The sequence below is a fragment of the Danio aesculapii genome, chromosome 2, assembly GCF_903798145.1.
Source record: "Danio aesculapii chromosome 2, fDanAes4.1, whole genome shotgun sequence".
NCBI classification, from domain to species: domain Eukaryota; kingdom Metazoa; phylum Chordata; class Actinopteri; order Cypriniformes; family Danionidae; genus Danio; species Danio aesculapii.
In genome coordinates, this window is record NC_079436.1 from 39,920,102 (window position 1) to 39,940,945 (window position 20,844).

Here is a 20,844-nt window from a genome sequence, read left to right on the forward strand (position 1 = left end):
ACATAACATTTATTCATTAATAGAAATGGCTGAATCATAAAGTAGAGGCACAGTGAATGGAGGATAAATACATTTAAATTAATTACATTGCACAAAAACTCAGCTATATTTAAATTAATTCAAATATGTTGCCAACTATAAGCATGTACAAAGTGTTTTTAAATAGTGGTTGTTGATAGAGGTGTGGAGTCAGTGCTGTTCATCTTCTCATCCCATCTAAAAAAAAAGAGATGGCATAAATGTTGAAAAAATTCATTCTCTCTTTCTGTTTTCATTTTAACTGAATGTCAGTAAAACTCTTGCATCAGTGTATGTGACCCTGATATGTAATCAGCGTTCTAAGTATTTCATTAAGACAATTTCAAAGGTGATTTTTCTATATATTTAGATTTTGTAAACCCTCAGTTTGAGAATATTCAAACAGTTATTTCTCTGCAAAATATTTTCCTATTACATAGTTATTCAGCTTTCAGATATGTATAAATCTCAATTTTGAAAAAATGTCACTTGTGGTCCAGGGTCACATATCAATCTTCCCACTCTCCCTGACTTTTCACTAAACTACTCTGACTAAAAAGCTGAACTTCCATTACCTACCCATAGGCTATAAGTAGGCCCACACAAAAACTGCGTCCACAGAAATGCGCAGATTTCCCAAGATTTTTTTCCTGTCATTAAGTCTATTTATTTACTTGTGTAAATGTGTTTAAATTTATATTTATTCTGTTTTTAAATTATTTTCAGTAAAGTTTCTAACTAATATGAAAACGTTACATATGATTTATATTTGCAATAAACTTTCTAAAGCAATATTTTCTGTCTATTAGTATACATTATATACAGTAAGAGACTTACTTTGTTTACACATTAAGTGAATCAATTTGGATTTACATTGTAAATATTAAATGAAAGTTTAAAAGCAATTTTTTTTATTTATTTTATGTTTTTAGTTTCGATACTTTAAAATTATTCAGCATAAATTCCTGGATTTTTTTTTTTTTTTTTTTTTTTTTTACAAAATTCTTCACATAGTAAAAAATGTCTGCAGATTCTGCTTGGCCCTATAAGGAATGGAAAAAAAAAAGCTGCTGTTGTGCTTTGTATACTGTTAAAAAGATTTTAGATTTAATATTATTTTGCATGACGTTAATAGTCAAGATGAGAATAATAATTGATATAGTTAGATTTTCGGGAAGAAAAAACTGCATTTAATTAAAGTGACTTCCAGATTAGTAAGAAACAAATTAAATAGAGCTGAAAAAATAGAATAACCTTAACAAAATGAAACATAACAATTAAAAAAATTACTAATTCCCTGATATTCCCTGACTTGGACAACAAAAAACAAAACAAAAAATTCCCAGGAATAGACTTTTTTAAATACCAAGATAGGAAACCCGTTCATCAGTGACTTGAAAACGCTTGAAATCTTTTGAGCTCCTGGATTTTTTCCTTCACCCAGCTCTCCTTCCAGTGGCTGCATCTCGGGCCCTCAGTTGTGAAGAAACTGTTAGCCAAGAAAGTTAAAGAGATTTAGTAACAACAATTGAGTCATAAAGATAAAAAACAGATGTTCTTCATAACATAAAAATGCTTACATGATTGCTTTGAGGCAAGGAGGATTTCTGATCTGTAATTTGAATCCGGTTATAGGCAATGTGATTTCCTTGGTGGAGACACTTGTGCAGCATTGAACAAACCTGTTTTGTCCATCTAATGGATAGAGGAAATTGAGTAGATGTGTCAGAGAGCACACAGATGAATCTTGAAGTAAAATATTGCAGATACTCACTCGTCTCCGTGATCATCACTGACAAAATGACAGCAATGGCAGCAAGTCTCATCATCATCTTCTGGTTGTGCGGCATTTTGTGTTTATTGATTCACTCAATGCAAAGATGTAGAGATGCTCACTGACATCTCAATCACATCAGCTCTGTTTATGTGTCATCAGGAAAAGGAACCAAAGGTCAGACTCTCCACAGGAATTGCACACGTCTTCATGATTGTTTCTGGAGAAACACCCTCCCTCCGATATGCTTACTCTGTGATTTTATTCCGGATATTTGATGGTGCAATCACTTGCTCAACTGATGGATGAAAAGAAAAATGCAGTGATGCAGTGATTTTTCGGAGAAAGTTTGGGGATGTACTTTGGTCATGTGAAAAGCCTGACTTCATTGAGGACAATGAACCATGGATATTGCAAGTTGTTTGGTCACCAAATGACATCAAATAAGGTGTGGGAACATCAATGAGGAAAAGAAAAGTTATGTATCTTTCTAGCAGTGACTGTTAGTAATTTAATGGTCAAAACTTGATTTTATTGTCATTCAAGGTCTTAAAAACAAATATTTCCACTGCATTGCAGCTTCTTAAAGCTGTTAGAATGAACTGTAAATTTCGAAATTGCACTACAAAGCTTTAGATGACAATAAGCAAATGTAAAAAAATAAAAACATTATGAATAAATAAATAAAATAAATAAATAAACTGAATATAATTAATTGCTGATGATTACCTCAACAACCATGCATTTAAATCTGGTGCTTTTTATCACTGGGTATGATTGCACTTCATTAAATGCTAATTATATTATTTATTTAACATAAATATTGCAAAATAGAAATCTTTGTATGTCTTTGAATAATTACGTTTTGCATTGGTTTGTTAGGATGTGGCAATATTTGGTTGAGATAAATTGACTTTAAAGCTTCCCAAATTAAGTTAGAAAAGCACATTGCTATTAGAGAAGTAAATATATCAAAAATATTCAAGGAATATTCTAATAATTGTTGGCATAAAGAAGAAAACTTTTTTTTTTTTTCATCCACACAATGTATTATTATATACAGTCTAATATAAGACACAAATCACAAATGAACATTACTAATAGAAAGTAATGGGGAAAAAAGTCAAATACAGACAAACCCAACCGTTATGTTAAAGTTGGTAAAAAAACGTACTTGAAAAATGTGACCTATTGATTGAGGTTGTCTTTATTTACCCAAATGTCCAGTCTGAAAATAATTTTCAAAATTTCCAGATAAATACCAATAAGGGTCTATTGTCAAACATCTCAGAAAAGAGTCGAATGTGTTTAACCACCTTAGCTGCTTTACAAAATCAAAATTAAAGAAAAAAGGATGACTATTTAAATGTAATGCATCAAGAAAACTGTTTCAAGTCACTTAATGAGAATAACTAATATTAGAGAGTACTGCCACCTAGAGGAAAAACAACACATGTGAAGAATTCTATTCAATTCATGTTTATTTATATAGCACTTTTCACAATGTAGACTGTGTCAAAGCAGCTTAACATAGTTCTAGTAAAGTCCAGATGTTAGAGTTGAAGTTTAGTTTAGTTCAGTGTGGTTTAAGTTTCACTGCTGAAAGTCCAAACACTGAGGAGCAAATCCACCGATGCGCAGCTCTACAAGTCCAGATCCAAACAAGCCAGTAGTGACAGTGGCGAGAGAAAAAACAAAAAAAACTTCATTAACTGACAAAGGAAAAAAAAAAAAAAAACCTAGAGAGGAACTAGGCTCTGTAGGGCACGATCATTATTCTTCTGGCCAAACTTTCTGTGTGGAGCTGCAGTCTAGGTGCCGGAGGCTGGAGAAGCTGGACGTCCATCGTGGAGAAGCTGCAGAGGGTCAGGCTGGTCCAAACGATCAATGCGAGGATTTGTCTGTCACGGTGGTCTTTCAGGAATCAGTCTCATGCACTCCACCCCTCTATGACGACCACAGAATACTGCCTGGTGCAGGATTATGGATATCTTGGGATCATCTCTTTACAAAATGAAGTGATGTTGTCAATTTTTCATTCAATCAAGCAATAACTGAAATATGTCACGTCATCTTTATTTCTGTGTAAGATTTCCAGTTGATGTTGTTTTTTTCATCAAGATAGGTTACATGCATTGTAGAGATACAAAATCCAATGTTAATTTGGCACTTGTAATCAATCTTTCAGATGATAAAAACTTTTGATACATTTTAATACTTTTTGAGTCATTGTTTTGGTAGTCAAAGGGGCAGTTTTGACATGTTTTGTGATGTTATTACAATAGTATTATTATAGACATCAAAATGGCTGCTGGGCTGAAAAGCAGCTCCAGAGGTAACAGTAGCAAGGAATCAACTTCACTAATTGACGGAAGAGAAGAAAAAACCTTCGGAGGAACCAGGTTCAGTCAGGGTGGCCATTTCCTCTCCGGTTAAATGTAAAGCTGCTGTCTAAAACACATATGTTTTAGGATTAAGAGAGCACAGCCCAAATATGAATCAATGACTGAAGTGATAAATAATTTGATTAATAGATGTACCCATATGAAGCCTTGGCTGGGTCAGTTGGCGTTTCTGTGTGGAGTTTGGATGTTTTCACCACGTTCGCGTGGGTTTTACTAGACAGCAAAAACAAAAAATTAAAAAAATCAAGAAATCATGTATTGCACATTTAAAATACTATAGTAATGTCTAGTAAAGGGACATACTGTATAAAGCAAAAAAAAAAAAAAGATATGTATGTAATATATATATATATATATATATATATATATATATATATATATATATATATATATATATATACATACATTAAATATATAGTATTTACAACTCTGTTAATGAATTATGCGTTCTAATACATAATATAGTATTATTAATAACTATCTTGAACTAATAGTAATTAACATACTTTCATTATTTTACAACAGCAAAAAAAAAAAAGAAAAAATTTGAATATAAAACAATATAGGGTTATATATAACTAAGTATTTGAATTACTTCCCTATAGTGTTTTTCATAAACACTATAGTATTTTTTAATTTTAAATACTGTATTTACATTAAATTGCTATATTATATTAGGCACAGCTAAACAGATGTGTTTTTAGTCTTGATTTGAACTTACCTAATGTTGGAGCACATCTGATCCATTTTGGAAGCTGATTCCAGCAGTGGGGAGCGTAGTAGCTGAAAGCTGATTCACCCTGCTTTTATTAACTCTTGGAATTTCTAATTTACTTGATCCTAAAGATCTGAGTGATCTGTTAGGTTTGGATTCAGTGAGCATATCGATGATGTATTGCAATCCTAGGCCATTTAGTCATTTATTGACAAGTTATAGTATTTAAAATCTATTCTGAATGTAACTGGGAGCCAGTGCAAAGACCTGAAGACAGGTGAGATGTGCTCTCATTTCCGGGTTCTGGTCAGAATCCTGGCCGCAGCGTTCTGGGTGAGCTGCAGCTGTCTGACTGCCTTTTTGGGAAGGTCAGTGAGGAGTCCATAAAAGTAATCCACCCTACTGGTGATAAAAGTTTGAACAAGTTTCTCTAAGTTCTCCCTGGAAACAAAGCATCTAATTCCTGCAATGTTTTTGAGATGATAGTATGCTGATTTACTTACTGCTTTGACATGACTATTGAAATTCAGATCTGACTCCAGAATCACACCAAGATTCTTGACCTTATTTTTTGATGCTTAGAGCCAAGGTACGCAAATGTAGTTCAGCTATTAGCATCACTACTTGTAGCGACACTACTGCCCAATACTGTTCATTTACTTATTTATATAACCACAACCTGTTAAGCTTAATATTCTTCTAAAGTTATAATTATACATCTGTAATGCTAAATAAATAAATAAATAAATAAATAAATAAATAAAGAAATAAATAAAGAAATAAAAATCTAATCATATAATACCAACAACTATTAAACTGTCATTTTATAGAGCATTATTATACAGCGATTAATATAATATGACAAAGACTGCTTTAAGATTTACTGACTACTTTATTTAAACACAATTTGTCTGTGTACAAGTTCTTCATTGTAACATAACTTATGGATGACAAGCATACAATTCAAGTACAGTACAGTACAATACATGACTTTTAGTTAAATTGTTAAAATACCAAATAAATACAATTTCTCAATACAATAAGTTACAATAAATAGCATGAAGCATCCACAGCATTTTTTAAAACAAGTTAACTTATTTCAGCAGAACTTATTTTCATTTTGATCAGTTTAAACATCTTTAGAGTTTTTTTATTAAGAAGATGAGGTGGAGAGAGGAGTAGAGAGAGTGCTGTTCATCTGCAGAGCTGTGGAAACAGTCCTGTTGATCCTCAGAAGTGTAGAGAGAGTGCTGTTCATCTTCAGCGGTGTAGAAACAGTGCTGTTAATTTTCTCCATTCTGAATAAAGCATAACACATAAGTATGATCACACACAGTCTTTACAGTAGGTCGATACACTTAATACTTCTACCAAACTCTACTTTTCAGTCTTACGAGATTATGAGCTCCTGGATCTTCTCCCGAACCCAGCTCTGGTTCCAGTGAATACATTGTTCGCCCTCTTTTGTGAAGAAACTGGCAAAGAATAAACACATTTAGATATATTGTATACTTGAATCAGTCAAAAGAGATATTCTTTATGTAAATGCTTACATGACTGCTTTGACGCATGGAGGATTTCTCCTCTGATATTTGAATCCGGTTATAGGCAACGTGATTTCCTTGGTGGAGACGCTTGTGCAGCATTGAACAAACCGGTTTTGTCCATCTAATGAACCGATGAGTTTGATTAGATGTCTCAGACAACACACAGATTATTTTTTGGAGTAAAATAGTGCAGATACTCACTCGTCTTCATGATCATCACTGACATAATGACAGCAATGGCAGCAAGTCTCATCATCATCTTCTGGTTGAGCTGCATGTTGCGTTCTCTGTGGATGTTCTGGAGTTTTCTGTTAATGCAGAGGTGGAGATGCTCACTGAAATCTCACTTGCGCTGACCCTTTTTATATAGTCAAAATGAGGAACTAGGTCTTTTACGTTTTACGACAGATTTGCCATTTTTCATCATTTTTTTCATTTAGAGTTTCTGGAGAAACACCCCTCTGCGTTTATGCTCACTCAGTGGTTTTGTTCCGGATGTTTGATGGTGCAATCCTGCACTGAATGAATGGATGGAAAGTCAGAGCATCATTCAGTGAGGAAATAATGCAGATTTTATTTTCTGTTCTTTATGGTTTGTAGTTTTTCATGCACTAGTCCAGTGTTCTTTAAACCAGGGGTTCTCAACCTTTTCACTTCAGAGCCCACTTCTTTCTCCAATCAATTTTTGAAAGCCCATCTGTCTGACATTTTCTTTAAAATGTTTGTATGATATGCTCATTTAAACATTTATTTATTGACAAATTATAGACCGATTCAAAGAGAACCACAGGTCAACAAGGAGATTGCAAAAGACCAGCTTCTGTTTTAAACTGGACTGACTGAATATCTACTGAAGGATTCAGATTTATATCTTCCAATCCGTCTCAGCATGGATCAACGATTTATCCTTTTTGCATCATCCTGTTTCTCGTTATCTTTATTAAATATCATTATTTTATTATTTAAATGAGTATTTAACTTTTAAATGATTTTAACTAATGAATAGGTTAACACACTGCTCTATGTAAGAATGTTCAGTGCATTTGCCTGTCTATGTGTAACTTTTTCATGAGCCACCAAACTAGGTCAGAGGTCACGGAGACCTCGAGTGGAACTGAAGGGCTGAGGACTGGAAACAACTGTTCCTATTATTATTTCTATGAGTTAATACTATCTAAAATGTCTAAAGTGATTTTGCTATATTTACTGTTAATTCTTTTAAAGTGATTCTACTTTTATTCAAGATAGACTTTGTGTAGTAAGGATATAACTGCCTGAATGTAGATTATACCGGTTTTTAACCAGTTTTGATAAAGACGGCTGAGAGTAAACTCAGCCTTGGGTAAGAAACAGATTATACTTTAAGTGTGTGTGTTCTATTTGATTGTGGATCCAATTCACAAGTTTGGAGTCAGCTCTAAACAGTCAAGTGGATGTCTGACGTTTATGCTTAAGATATTGTTCAGAATTGTACGCACGCACCCATGTGGAAATTTTCCTAGTCTATCTGTGTTTTAACCAGTCAGGTTTGAACACCTACAGTATATGTATGACGCAGTTAATGATGTTATGTGAGAGTATAATTGATGTTGAGTTGTTATTGTAAGCAGAGCAGCCTAGGAACTCATTGCGAGTGTTGAAACTGGCTTCTGCTGATGAAACTGCAAACTATCTTCAATAAACTTTTTTTTAATTATTTGAATCTCTGACTCCGGCTCTTCTTCATCTGACAGACTGGTCATTCTTTGGGTTAAAGTGTATACCATCCCCACACTACTATTAAATATCTACAAGTCAAAAATATACAGACAAATGTAAAATAGAGTAAAACAACCTAAATCTGTAGAAACGGCAGATAGTAGTTCATTCACATAGTTTGTGAATTAACAGACTTAGGCATACTAGTTGCAGACGTGATCATAAAGCTGTTTTTTGCACTTTAAAGTAATCAATCAGAGAACAGGAGAAAGTGCATTACTTCTGTCCTTTTAATATAGCATATTAATAATGAAATCCAGAAATTATAGTATAATATTGAGAGTTACATTTTTTATCTCGCGGCCCACCTGCAGGATCGCTGAGGCCCACTAGTGGGCTGCCTCCTAGCAGTTGAGAATTCCTACTTTAAACAATATATAGATAAAAATGGGTGACACTTTAAAATAATGCACCATTAGTTAAATGTCAATTAATGTATTTATTAACATGAACAAACAATTAGTAATACATTTATTACTGTACTTATTCATCTTCGTTAACGTTAGATAATGCTATTTAAGTTAAATAACGTTCATGTTAGTTCATGTTACCTTATTAACTAATCTTAACAAGCACAACTTTGGATTTTAATAATGCATTTGTTGATGTTGAACTATGATTAATAAATGCTTTACAAAATTATTCATTCATTTATTCATTTTCTTTTCGGCTTAGTCACTTTATTTATCAGGGTCGCCACAGCAGAATGAACCGCTAACTTATCCAGCATATGTTTTACGCAGTGGATGCCCTTCCATCCGCAACCCAACACTGGAAAACACCCATACATTCTTGCATTCATACACGGCCAATTTAGCTTATTCAATTCACCTATAGCGCATGTCTTTGGACTGTGAGGGAAACTGGAGCACCTGGAGGAAAAAATTATTCACACTTAGTTAATGTTAGTAAATACATTACCTACACTGTAAAACCCAACAGTGAAAATGAGTAAATTAAATAATTAACTTATAATTTTTTAAAAAGTTACTTTAATAATGTTTGACTTATTGAAAATGAGTCATGGTAACTCATAAAATGATTATATTAAGCAGAACCTAACGAGTTATGAAATAATTAATTACTTTTCTTGTGTTAACTCTAATGCTATAAGCTGGTATGGGTCTCATGACAACATTCTTGAAGACTTGTTTTGGGAGGTGGATTATGTCACAGACGAAAGTGAAGATGAAGGTGGGAGGTTGTCGCGGACAAGGTGAAGAAGGGGGTGGGATGTTGTCATAGACGAAAGTGAAGAGTGGATGGTGGGGGGGTCGCGGAAGCTAGGGGGGAAGTGGTGCGGGTTTAGTGTCTTTGCTGCCGGTTTGATTGGGCCCCCTAATATTAACTCTGGGGGTGCCAAAAGGACGTGGGCCCTTAGAATCATCTTAACTCCCCAAGCCCTCCCCACAAAGTGGGGCCCCAGCTAGAAGCAATACCAAAATGTTTTAACTTAATTTGTTCTATTAACTGAACTCACTCCGATTTGATGTTACAGCATGTTCTTCGAAAAAGTGTAGGGGTTTAACCCCAGCATCCTGACTAAATTTGCCCACTAGTCTCTGGCCATCATGGCCTCCTAACATCCCAATATCATAATTGGCTTCACCTCTCAGTCTCTTCTCCACCAATCAGCTGGTGTGTGGTGTGCGGTCTGGTGCAATATGGCAGCAGTAGCGTCATTCAGGTGGATGCTGCACACTGGTGGTAAATGAGGAGATTCTATAAATGTAAGGAATTTTTACTATTATTATTATTATTATTATTGATAACTGAACTTAAAATGTTTAAGTTAGTAATACTCTAAATGTTTGATGATTTTGACAAATAATATATGTGTGCATGACTCAATATAAATTTTAGTTTACAGTACTCAACCCAATTTGTTTCAAAACTTAAATGGTTTGCCATAATCGGTTTCCTCAAACAGTTTAAGTTTAATTATCTTAGAGTTTTATAGTGTAACATTAACTATGGACCATTATTCTAAAGTGTTCCCTAAAAATGTATTTGTTTTTTCTGTATGTCTATAGACGCGTGATACGGAGATCCCAGTTTGGGCTTAGCAGATGCTTCCTGTGGCCGGAGATCTTCATTGGAGCAGAAAAGAGGAAGGATGTGAAGCTCCTGGAGAACTCGCAGATCATTGAGTAAGAGAGAGTCACTCAGATCATGAATGATTCGGGTGGGATATTCACCCTTGTACGTACTTTCCATCCTGACCTCTTTTTTTTTTTTAGGTAAGACAAGCGTCATGAAGGTACATGAACATGAATGAAAGCAGTTGCTTTCCATTGGGTTACACATTTTGAAACCGTCTTATATACCACATTTAGGGCTGTATGATTTATTCAATGCAGAAAATGCGAACGGAATAAAAGAATCTGGGAAATAAAAGAATAAATAAAACATAAATAAACTGATAAAATTAATAGATAAATAAATAAATGGATTTCATGGATGTGGAATGTCAATCTTGTTCAAAAGATTAAGATAAATGCATTGGTTGGCTAAACAAAGGGCAGTGGGTATACATTATATTTTTAAATTATTGTTTTAATAGAACTGTTATTATATTAAGATGTATTTTATACTGTAAAATATCTGACCTTAAATTGACAGTAAATTACTGGCTAATAATTGCATTACTTTCACAGTAAGGTACTGTATGTAGATTCACAGTAAATTACTGTGAGGTACTTCAAAATAACAATATTTCTGTAAATATTTCTGAACATCAAAAAAGTACCTGTACTAGCATAAAAGTTAATGTGTATTAATTTCAATGTTGAATGAACTATTAATAGTGTTTGAATTCCGATAACTAAGGTGCAAAAAATGAGGCCATTTTTACAGTTATTTGCTGTAATCACGATGCCTGCCATAATTTCACAAAAAAAAAACAATCTGAATATGTAAAATTTAACAGTTAAATCCTGTAAAGTGTCACCTGTAAAGTGACTGTAATTTACTGTAAAAATTACAGTAACATGTTGTAAAATTCTGGCAATTTATTACAGTGTAGGATTGTGATTTTTTTTTATGTGTATGTTATACGTTGTGTTGTGTTGTGGTGGTTGTGTACAGCATAACTTTTTTTAAAACAAATCTCTCCTGCGGGAGACAATACATTTAGCCTCGAATCCTGAATTTACTCTACCAGCATTTGGAGTTGAGACAAACGTTTCTCATGGCAATAAAGAAAATGAAAGGTCTTCATGAAAACCAATCAAAATAATAGACTGATTTATTATTAAGCACCTGTGAAAGAAGTATATCACTTTTGCACAGTAGAACATATCTCTCAATACCATTACTTTATTTTATTATATTTAAAAACAGTAATAAAAATAAGTGGGGTGTGTGGGAGGCATGGTTGGATTAGTATAGTATATTAGTATAGTTGAATTAATTCATTAAAATAAAACCTATAAAAAGATTAAAACTGAATTTGTCATCAAACTAAAGTGAAACATACGAAAATGAGCCTTAAAATGTACTTTTTATTAAAAACTGTATACGCTTCATCATTTTACTGAATTAGATTTGCTTTTTGTTTACTAAAATTAAATTTCACTATTAAAACAAAGTCTAAAAAATCTAAAAAGGAAATAAATGGTACCACTTGGCCCTATAGACAACCGTATTTCAACCTACCTTGCATAGTCTTATATAATTATCACAGTATTATGTCAGAGGTTAAATTAATTAGCCAAAGTGGGTTAATGGGTTTGAAAATCTGTAAATAATATTTTTAAAATTAAATATTATTTTATTATACAAATATTTCGACAGTCTTACAGCTTACATGTATTTATTAAGGTGAAGTTTTTTTTGTTTAGGCCCAGATCATTAGATTTATTCAAATACAGCGTGCAAATGACTCACATCAGAGTTGCACATGACTTCCAGTCACTCACTTGCTACACTTTTATAGTCGTCACTTGACCTAAAATCATGTCATGTCATCACCTCAGATCACTGAGTAAAGAAAATGAGTTATAGAACAGACTGCAAGGTCACCGGTATGTTCTATTCACTCTGAGCAAACACTTTTCATCTATCTCTTACATACAGTATGAAGGTTAATTTAGAAATATATTTATATGTATTATTTGTTGTTTCTAGTTACTCACAGTTTGTAAAATGCAAAGTATTAATTTTGATTTGCTGCTTGCAGATACACACACACAAAAAAAGATTTTTGCTGCTTGTTCAGACTTCTAATTTGAAATAACCTGAAGCAAAACAATTCCTGAGTTTTTTTTTACAACTTAATTGTTTTATGTTCAGCTCACTTACATTGGTAAAAACAGTTGAGTTGGACCACATGAAGGAATAGTGTGGAGCCCAGTATTTTTTACAGTGTATATTGACTTTTTTTTATTGCTGTCAACATTTAAGTAATAGGCTGTTAGAGACTGTCATATTGATTGTACTAGGCAGTAAAAACACATGTTACCATGGTAAAAATCTCTAGATTGTTGATTTAATGTACTGTAGCAATACGCATTGTGAATATATATTTGTTTCAAATTTGCTTCTTGCACTCACTATCTTAATTATCCATGTGACTTTACCACAATTTAGCTATCCGGTTCTGGAAACCACCACTTTCACTTCTGAGTACAAGCCATGACTTCATTCATTAAAAAAGAGGATGCAATACTTTATGTGTCTGTCATTTTTTTTTTTTAGACTTCACTGGGAATATGGTAAACCGCTACTGGAAAATACAGGATGTAAATAGATGTTCTTTAATTACCCATCGATACTTTGACATCAGGGTTTTTTTTTTTTAATCTTTTATGCAGGTTCTCAAGACATAGAATATACATAATTATTATGCAAACATATACTGTATTTCCCACCCAAGTAACTACTTAACTCTTAGTAATTGCTAATAATTTTGAACATAATCATTTAGAATCGATGTTTAATGTCTTAACTGGGACCGGAAATCTGTTTCATTGACAGAGTGTGAGACTAGGCAATTTAAGTCTGGTTAAACAAAATGGAGATGAAATGATAGAGTGAGCTGCTGATACTTCATGAATAAAAAAGATGGACAGATCAGGGTAAGAGCAGAACTGCAAACAAATGCTTTACTTAGATTTTTGCTCTTGTTTCTAGTTCAAATATCCAAAAATTCTTAAATAAATTTTCTAGACAAGAAATATCAGCTAAATACTGGCTTGTTTTCAGAAATAATTTGCTCAAATTAAGTGAGTTTTTTCCTTAAAACAAGCAATTGAAAAAAATCTTGTATTTCCTTTTGATTCTACTTAACCCATTGGCAGATGATTTGGCTTGTTTTTTAGGAAAAACTCACTTAATTTTAACATATTTTTTTCTTAAAACCAGACAATATATTTTGCTTGTTTATAAAATGCTTCTTGCTTTAAGAATCTTTAGATATTTGGACTAGAAACAAAACAAAAAATCTGAGTAAGAAAGGCATTTTTGTGCAGCGAGGACTTAAAAGTGAAGTCCCAAAACTAACTTACTGACAAATTCTGTAAGATAAACTCTTTAAACTTGTACAAGAAAAACGGTGTTGGTCCCTTCAACTTGACTTCTACCTTGAAAGGTTAACAAGTGCAAGGTTAACAAGGTTAACAAGGTTATTAATGTTTATACAAAATGATTAGTATTTATGATGTTTTTTATGGCTTGGAATTGGTACGGTGTGTTTGAGAAAAATATGATCAGAATTAAAACTTAATAATTATGGAAGCACTGTAGAACGGATTTATTTTCTGCTTTAATGATGTACTGTAGGTATAGGTCAGTGTAATAATTATACCAACATGTTAAATTTTAATTAGCATATGACATTAGTTTGTTACGTGAGTGTCCTGTGATTTCAGCCTGGTTGGAGAGCATATGCTTCACATACAGTACCTTTAGAGTCTCACATGAGTTTTGCTCAGCAGCACACAAGGCTTCCGGCACACCAAATCAGGCCACTGCACTCTTCCGACCTAGAAAAAAAAAAAAGATTTCTTGTTTCACTTGCTAGGAGTTGCCATTATGTTTCTTCTGGAACGACTAAATTATCTAGAGGCTATTGAGTGCTTCCTCTCACCAAAAAACATACTAGTGGCTGGCATGATGGCCTTATCAAGATTTCTGCTTAAATGTGCTTTATGGTTTTGCTTCAGTTCACAGCTCAAGTTCACAGTTTGACCTCAATCGAAGTGTTAAAATATGGGGAATGTGGTTTAAAGTAAACCTTCCACTTTCACCCCCACACTAACCCACATTTCTCTTGTATTTTGTGTGCACAGTCATGATTCAGGAATTGGCGTATTACTGTAATACTGCAAAAGGATGTTGCCTACTGTCCGTTTTTTTTTTTTTTTTCTTGTTTTTTTTAATTCTTTAACAGACTTGCTTTTATTTTCTGCCTTCCTTTTTTGGGCTTCCCCATTTCACATAGTCTCATTCTTCTGAAAAACCAAAAGATTTATGACTATGATATATGACAGAACATTTCATTAAAGAGTTTCTACAGAACAATTTTTTGCTGACCAACCATTTTAGGATCAAGATCCCAGAGGCAAAGGTCTGTCCATCAAAAAAACGACATATAATAAAAGCAGATATTGCATTTCTAACTGAGACCTTTTATTTAGGTCTTGATTACCCTACTTTGAAACTTTTAAATTGATGCAACCAACAATGTTTGACAATGTACCCTGCAGTGCGTAGATCATATGAGGTGCCAAGAAGATCACTGGTTCGAGTCCCAGCTGGGCCAGTTGGCATTTCTGTATGGAGTTTGCATGTGCACGTGTTCGCGTGGGTTTCCTCCAGGTGCTCTGGTTGGTTCCACAGCCAAAAGACATGCATTACTGGTGAATTGAATAAACTAAAATGCCCTTAGTGTGTGTGTGAATGAATGTCTGTGGGTGTTTCCGAGTACTTGGTTGCAGCTTGAATGGCCAAAAATCATTCATTGCACTATGGTGACCTCTGAAAAAGAGACTAAGTTGAAGTAACATGAATGAATGAATAATAAACAAAATTTGTAACAAGTAAAATCAATTGACAATTTTATCAGAAGGCAAACTGTTGCATAAGGTCCATTATACATTAAATTAAACTGAAAAACAAACTGAAATGGCATCATTTCAAACAAATTTAAAATTTTTGGCAGTTTGAAACACATCACCAAAGATAACTTTTTTGGGAAATCTAACTAGGCCTTCTTTGATTTTTGACTGATTCATACCTCATATCTATAGAGGAGGACAGAGAGGAGAACAACATCACCAAGTTAGCAACATTCAATTCAATTCACCTTTATTTGTATAGCGCTTATACAATGTAGATTGTGTCAAAGCAGCTTCACTTAAAAGGTCATAGTAAATTGGAACAGTGTAGTTCAGTTTGTAGTGTTTAAGTTCAGTTCAGTTTAGCTCAGTTCAGTGTGGTTTAAAAATCACTACTGAGAGTCCAAACACTGAAGAGCAAATCCAACGATGCGCAGCTCTACCGATCCCGAACCATGCAAGCGAGTGGCGACAGCGGAGAGGGAAAAAAAACTTCACTAATTGGTGAAAGTGAAGAAAAAAACCTTGAGAGAAACCAGACTCAGTTGTGCACGACCAATTTAATTTCTTCGCTGGCCAAACGTGAACATGAATACACTGGAGGGTGAAGTAGCAGAGCTGGTACAGTTGTGTGTACACCTTGCTCATGGGGAGATTTTAAAGTCTGAAGAGGTCACTAGCATGATGAAAAGCGCAACCGCTTCACTCCATGTCTCCATGTCATGTCTCTAAACACATGAAGCAGTTCCTGTGCTGGAGAAGGCATGATTATAAATATGTACATCTCTCACAGCCGCCATTCTTTAGTATTTTTTAGGGGTACAAAAGAGCAGTGTGTCATTTAAGACCTCACAGACTTTACTTTGTTACAATCAATTTGTTTTGTGACAACATCAAGGAATTAAGTTAATTTAGTTTTTACTAATTTAAGTGGATTGAACATAAAACAATTAAGGCCCAATCCCAATTCTACCCCTTAGCCCTTCCCCCTCGTTTTGCGCGTTCCCGTGAAGGGGTAGGGGTGTCCCAATTCTCTTTAGCATGAAGGCGCAGGGCTAAGGGTGAATGGCCCTTAGAACGAAGATTTTTCAGGACTACACTCGAAACCAAGGGGTAAGAAAATTTCCAAGAATATTTTTGGTGTGTTTACATTGATGAATATGGCCATGGTGTGTATGCACAGTATAGTTATGATCTTATTGCCACATTAGATCATTATGATAACATATTGTATGCCTTCAGTGATTTCCTGAAGATAAATACCAAAAAAAATAACACAACTGGAATAACAACAGCAGTCCCAATCGTCTGATCTCATGAAGCAAGAGATCAAGATGACATACTGTATGAAGACATGTGCAGGTGCTGTAGTGCAGTCTCATTTCTTAGGGGTAAATTTTGAAGCCCTTCCCCTTCACACTCAGTTTTAAGGGCCAAGCGGAAGGGGTAGTGGTACAAAAATAGAATTGGGATTGGGTCTAAGTTGTCTCCTCAAAGAACTCAAGAGTTGTGTTGTTTCAGCTCTATTTCAATAAGCAGTTTGAACAAACAGCAAATGTCATTATTCGAGTGAAGTTACTGTGACTGAATAGCTACTCTCCGTGAGTTCTCTGCTGTTTGTTTCTCTGCTTGTAGCACACATCCAGTCAGTGGCACTCTGATGTCGGTCACTAGTAAAAAGCAATTAGTTACTCACTCACTTTCTTTGACTTAGTCCCTAATTTATCAGGGATCGCCACAGCAGAAAGAACTGTCAATTACTCTTTTTATGTAGTGAATTGCTTTTTTGTTTTATGTAGTGAATGACATAAATAACTCATGAACCCCCAGTGCTTGGAAACACCCATACACTCTTTCATTTACACATGTCTTTGGACTGTGGGGGAAACCGGAGCACCCAGAGGAAACCCATGGAACCACAGGAAGAATATGCAAACTTCATATTCATATTCATATTCACAGGTCTCCTGGCCCAGTTGGGACTTGACCTTCCTGCTGTCAGGCAACAGTGCTAACCACTGAGCCACCATGATGCCCCAAGCAATAAGTCACTTTACTTTAAGGGAGTAAACCAGTACCCTTAAATGCAACAAACTAATTTTACTGTTGTAACTTAAAATTGTTAAGTTGACTAATTTTCGGCAACGCAGTGGTGCAGTAGGTAGTGCTGTTGCCTCACAGCAAGAAGGTCGCTGGTTCGACCCTCGGCTGGGTCAGTTGGCGTTTCTGTGTGGAGTTTGCATGTTCTCCCTGCGTTCGGGTGGGTTTCCTCCGGGTGCTCCGGTTTCCCCCACAGTCCAAAGACATGTGGAACAGGTTAACTGGGTAGGCTAAATTGTCCGTAGTGTATGAGTGTGAATGTGTTTCCCAGGGATGGGTTGCAGCTGGAAGTGCATCTGCTGCGTAAAACAAATGCTGGATAAGTTGGCGGTTCATTCTGCTGTGGTGACCCCAGATTAATAAAGGGACTAAGCCAAAAAGAAAATGAATGAATGAATGAATGAATGACTTATTTTCTATAATTATGCACATACAGTAGTTCATTTACTTACTAAGTTTAAGGCAACATGTTAACTGACATATTAATTAGTCAACTAATGGCTTTTTTAAAGCAGACGGCTGTACTTTTATTTATCTTTATTCATTTTACAACATGCAAATGCACTTATCTTTCACCATTGTAGAAATAAATTCACCTTCCCATTCTCAGCAGAAATGTTTTCGTCTTTCGTGGAGCCCAAAGTACTCAACACAACTGTTATACTTTACAGAGATTAAAATCAATACAATTGACGTAAACAGTCTGACCAAAAAAATTGTCAGCTTTTTACATAACCTTTGCATTCAGCCACAAAGATCTGATACGATGCCTTCTTGACAACTGAAAAACGATAAAGACCCTCAGTTTGTGGTCTGAGAAAAAGAAAAGGCCACCATGACCTAGAAAATCAGGAAATGCAACAACCAGATTCAATCCTGCAAAGTACAACTTCAAAGTAAGAGATGCACGATACTATTAATGCATTTGCAGAACATTCTTTTAAACAACTCTGTTGATGCTGTTAGAAGTTGACATTTATGACTTTGAAAGCTACTCACATACATAAACATCTATCATTAGGCCACTTATATAGAGAGAAGCTCTTTGCCAATTATTTATTTATTTGTTTATCTATTCATTGAGTGTGGCATTTATTGTCTCTAAATAGTTATTTTGGCTAGTCGTTATGTAATTATACAACTTTGAATGAATGACATGGTGAGCCCTTAGCCAGCGTTCAGGTTAGTGGCTTTGGTATTACTCAGTTTTTAACCTGTTGTGGCATGACAGTGGAGCTGATTGAGGGGGTGTTCTTCCATTAGCCCTAGATCAGGGCTGAGCTTAAATAGACGCAGTCTTTCTTGAGGGGGTCACATCACTGGTGGCAAACAAACTGGAAAATGAAGTTGCATGTGTCAGGTTTCTCCGCAGTTCTTCTGCTGTGGCTTCTGGTCTCGTCTTCAGTACAAGGTGGGTTTAACACTTTACTTACACTGACAAAAATGTTGTCTGCAAAATTGTTGCAAACTATTTATTTGTGTTGAATTTAAACAAACAAATTGAATTTAGTAACGTTCAACCTAATTTGTTTGTTTCAATTTAGCACGAACAAATTGTTTACAACCACCTACCTTAAAAGACTTTTGTAAATCCAAGGAATCGTCTTTGAATTATGTTTTTCAGTGTACAGTATAATGGTTGTAGTGTTGCAACTGGACGCAATATTGAATTATTGATAATTATATTTCTATTTTATTATAATTTTTTTGTAATTTGTGGTTTATGCTCCAAACTAATGTCCTGCTTTTATTTCCAGAAGACACACATAAAACCGGCTGTCTATCTACTACAGATACTAAAACTCCTCACACGAATCTGCGTAGCTACACTATCCAGCAAAAACCTTTGTTCCCTGTACATGCTGTAAGGTAAGAATATGTTCAGATTTATCTTGTATTATTAAGACACAAACTAAATCTAGACTAAAAACTTTAGTTTATCTTTTGTGACCCATGATGTGAATTGAAATATTATATGTTGTGTTTCATTGTGTAGATTTCTTACAATAAAAGGAGTCACAATCTGCTCAGATCCGACTTCACCATGGGCCATTAAAGCAATGAAGCACCTGAATGGAAAGAAAAAACGACGTCAGTCAAACATTACAATCCGTCCATCAGTGAAGGTGGTTCATAAGGATACATCAACGACAAATACGGCTCGGGTATCAGCACAGATTAAAAAACAGACCTGAAAAATCACCATTAGAACTGACCAGTATCACTTTTGCATTTTTTAAAGATTTTCTCTTTTGAGAAAAAAATGCACTTTATTGTACATCGAACAGTTTTTTTTAAATGTAATAATAAAGAAATTAAAGTTTTTTTTATTTTATATATTTTTACAAAATATTTTTATTAAAATAACAACTATATATATTCAAAAAGGCAGCAACACCAAAGCTCAAAAAAATCTATTTATTAAATTAAAAAGGCTAACACAAAGTGTGTAACATTTCAGACAGATGAAGAGCTGTGTGCTCGAAACGTTACACACTTTGTGTCAGCCTTTTTCTTTTAATACATTGCTATACTTTTGGAGCTTTGGTGTTGCCACCCTTTTGTATATATATATATATATATATATATATATATATATATATTTTTTTTTTTTTTTTTTTTTTTTTTTTTTTTTTTTTTTTTTTTGTGCACCTTTTACTGTTTGGCGGAGCACCCATTGAGAGTGCTTTTGTACTTTTTGCTCTATGTTGTAATGTTTATTGGTCTAATGTGTTTGTTGTGATCCTGTATTCTTGTACATACAGTAGAGGTAATATTGTAAAATAAATTAAAATCCTTTGTATCAAGCCATTTGAACTGCATGTATTCAATTAATGTAACTATATATAAATAAAAATAAACAAGCGTAATGCTGTTGTTGTAAAGTTTATATAAATGTATATGATTCTTTTGCTAACAGTTATTTTCCTACCACAATGTAAAGTTCAGCATCTAAACTATCTATATACCATATCAGCACGGTACAGTAGCTAAACCACCTGTGAGCAATAAAAGAAATCAAACAATGATAAATCAAAGGCTTCTGACTAAATTCTATCATGCACTGTAGGACAAAATGAATACATGAAACCCCCTAAAGATGTGAACGTTTGTTGTAAATGTCAACAACAAGTCTTAAACAGACAAATGAACTACAGCTATCTATATACATTATATACCTAAATCAAATTACAGTTAAAGTCAGAATTATTAGCGCCTCCTGAATTATTAGCCCCTCTGTTTATTTTTTTCCCAATTTCTGTTTAACGGAGAGAAGATTTTTTTTCAACCCATTTCTGAACATAATAGCTTTAATAACTCATTTCTAATAACGGATTTATTTTATCTTTGCCATGATGACAGTAAATAATATTTTACTAGATATTTTTCAAGACACTTCTTTACAGCTTAAAGTGACATTTAAAGGCTTAGCTAGGTTATTAAGTTAACTAGGCAGATTAGGGTAATT

General features: G+C 34.1%; 3 protein-coding genes across 3 annotated transcripts; 1 reads left to right on the forward strand and 2 right to left on the reverse strand.

Annotated features, from left to right (window-relative positions):
* Positions 1–64: 64 nt before the first annotated feature.
* On the reverse strand, positions 65–1,868 carry ccl34a.3 (chemokine (C-C motif) ligand 34a, duplicate 3). The gene is made up of 4 exons (XM_056467628.1): positions 1,793–1,868; positions 1,599–1,713; positions 1,421–1,507; positions 65–216 (listed from the first exon to the last, which is right to left on the reverse strand). Exons 1-4 carry the CDS (start codon positions 1,866–1,868, stop codon positions 159–161), a joined length of 336 nt encoding a protein of 111 aa, XP_056323603.1. The 3' UTR covers positions 65–158.
* A 3,950-nt stretch (positions 1,869–5,818) lies between these two features.
* Positions 5,819–6,782, reverse strand: ccl34a.4 (chemokine (C-C motif) ligand 34a, duplicate 4). The gene is made up of 4 exons (XM_056467635.1): positions 6,661–6,782; positions 6,466–6,580; positions 6,307–6,387; positions 5,819–6,210 (listed from the first exon to the last, which is right to left on the reverse strand). The coding sequence occupies exons 1-4, from the start codon at positions 6,734–6,736 to the stop codon at positions 6,066–6,068; spliced, it is 417 nt and encodes a 138-aa protein (XP_056323610.1). The 5' UTR covers positions 6,737–6,782; the 3' UTR covers positions 5,819–6,065.
* An 11,428-nt stretch (positions 6,783–18,210) lies between these two features.
* xcl32a.1 (chemokine (C motif) ligand 32a, duplicate 1) lies at positions 18,211–19,924 on the forward strand. Its single transcript, XM_056467636.1, has 3 exons — positions 18,211–18,786; positions 19,133–19,244; positions 19,372–19,924. Exons 1-3 carry the CDS (start codon positions 18,717–18,719, stop codon positions 19,568–19,570), a joined length of 381 nt encoding a protein of 126 aa, XP_056323611.1. The 5' UTR covers positions 18,211–18,716; the 3' UTR covers positions 19,571–19,924.
* The last annotated feature ends 920 nt before the right edge of the window (positions 19,925–20,844 follow it).

What these genes read in the sequence shown, in the direction of transcription:
- ccl34a.3 (XM_056467628.1), bottom strand. Translation starts at nt 1,868, where the DNA reads ATGCCGCACAACCAGAAGATGATGATGAGACTTGCTGCCATTGCTGTC. An exon ending in AGTGATGATCACGGAGACGA is followed by an intron (nt 1,714 to 1,792) that starts GTGAGTATCTGC and finishes TCTATCCATTAG; the next exon opens with ATGGACAAAACAGGTTTGTT. An exon ending in CCTTGCCTCAAAGCAATCAT is followed by an intron (nt 1,508 to 1,598) that starts GTAAGCATTTTT and finishes CTTGGCTAACAG; the next exon opens with TTTCTTCACAACTGAGGGCC.
- ccl34a.4 (XM_056467635.1), bottom strand. Translation starts at nt 6,736, where the DNA reads ATGCAGCTCAACCAGAAGATGATGATGAGACTTGCTGCCATTGCTGTC. An exon ending in AGTGATGATCATGAAGACGA is followed by an intron (nt 6,581 to 6,660) that starts GTGAGTATCTGC and finishes TCGGTTCATTAG; the next exon opens with ATGGACAAAACCGGTTTGTT. An exon ending in CCATGCGTCAAAGCAGTCAT is followed by an intron (nt 6,388 to 6,465) that starts GTAAGCATTTAC and finishes ATTCTTTGCCAG; the next exon opens with TTTCTTCACAAAAGAGGGCG.
- xcl32a.1 (XM_056467636.1), top strand. Translation starts at nt 18,717, where the DNA reads ATGAAGTTGCATGTGTCAGGTTTCTCCGCAGTTCTTCTGCTGTGGCTT. An exon ending in GGTCTCGTCTTCAGTACAAG is followed by an intron (nt 18,787 to 19,132) that starts GTGGGTTTAACA and finishes TTTTATTTCCAG; the next exon opens with AAGACACACATAAAACCGGC. An exon ending in TTCCCTGTACATGCTGTAAG is followed by an intron (nt 19,245 to 19,371) that starts GTAAGAATATGT and finishes TTCATTGTGTAG; the next exon opens with ATTTCTTACAATAAAAGGAG.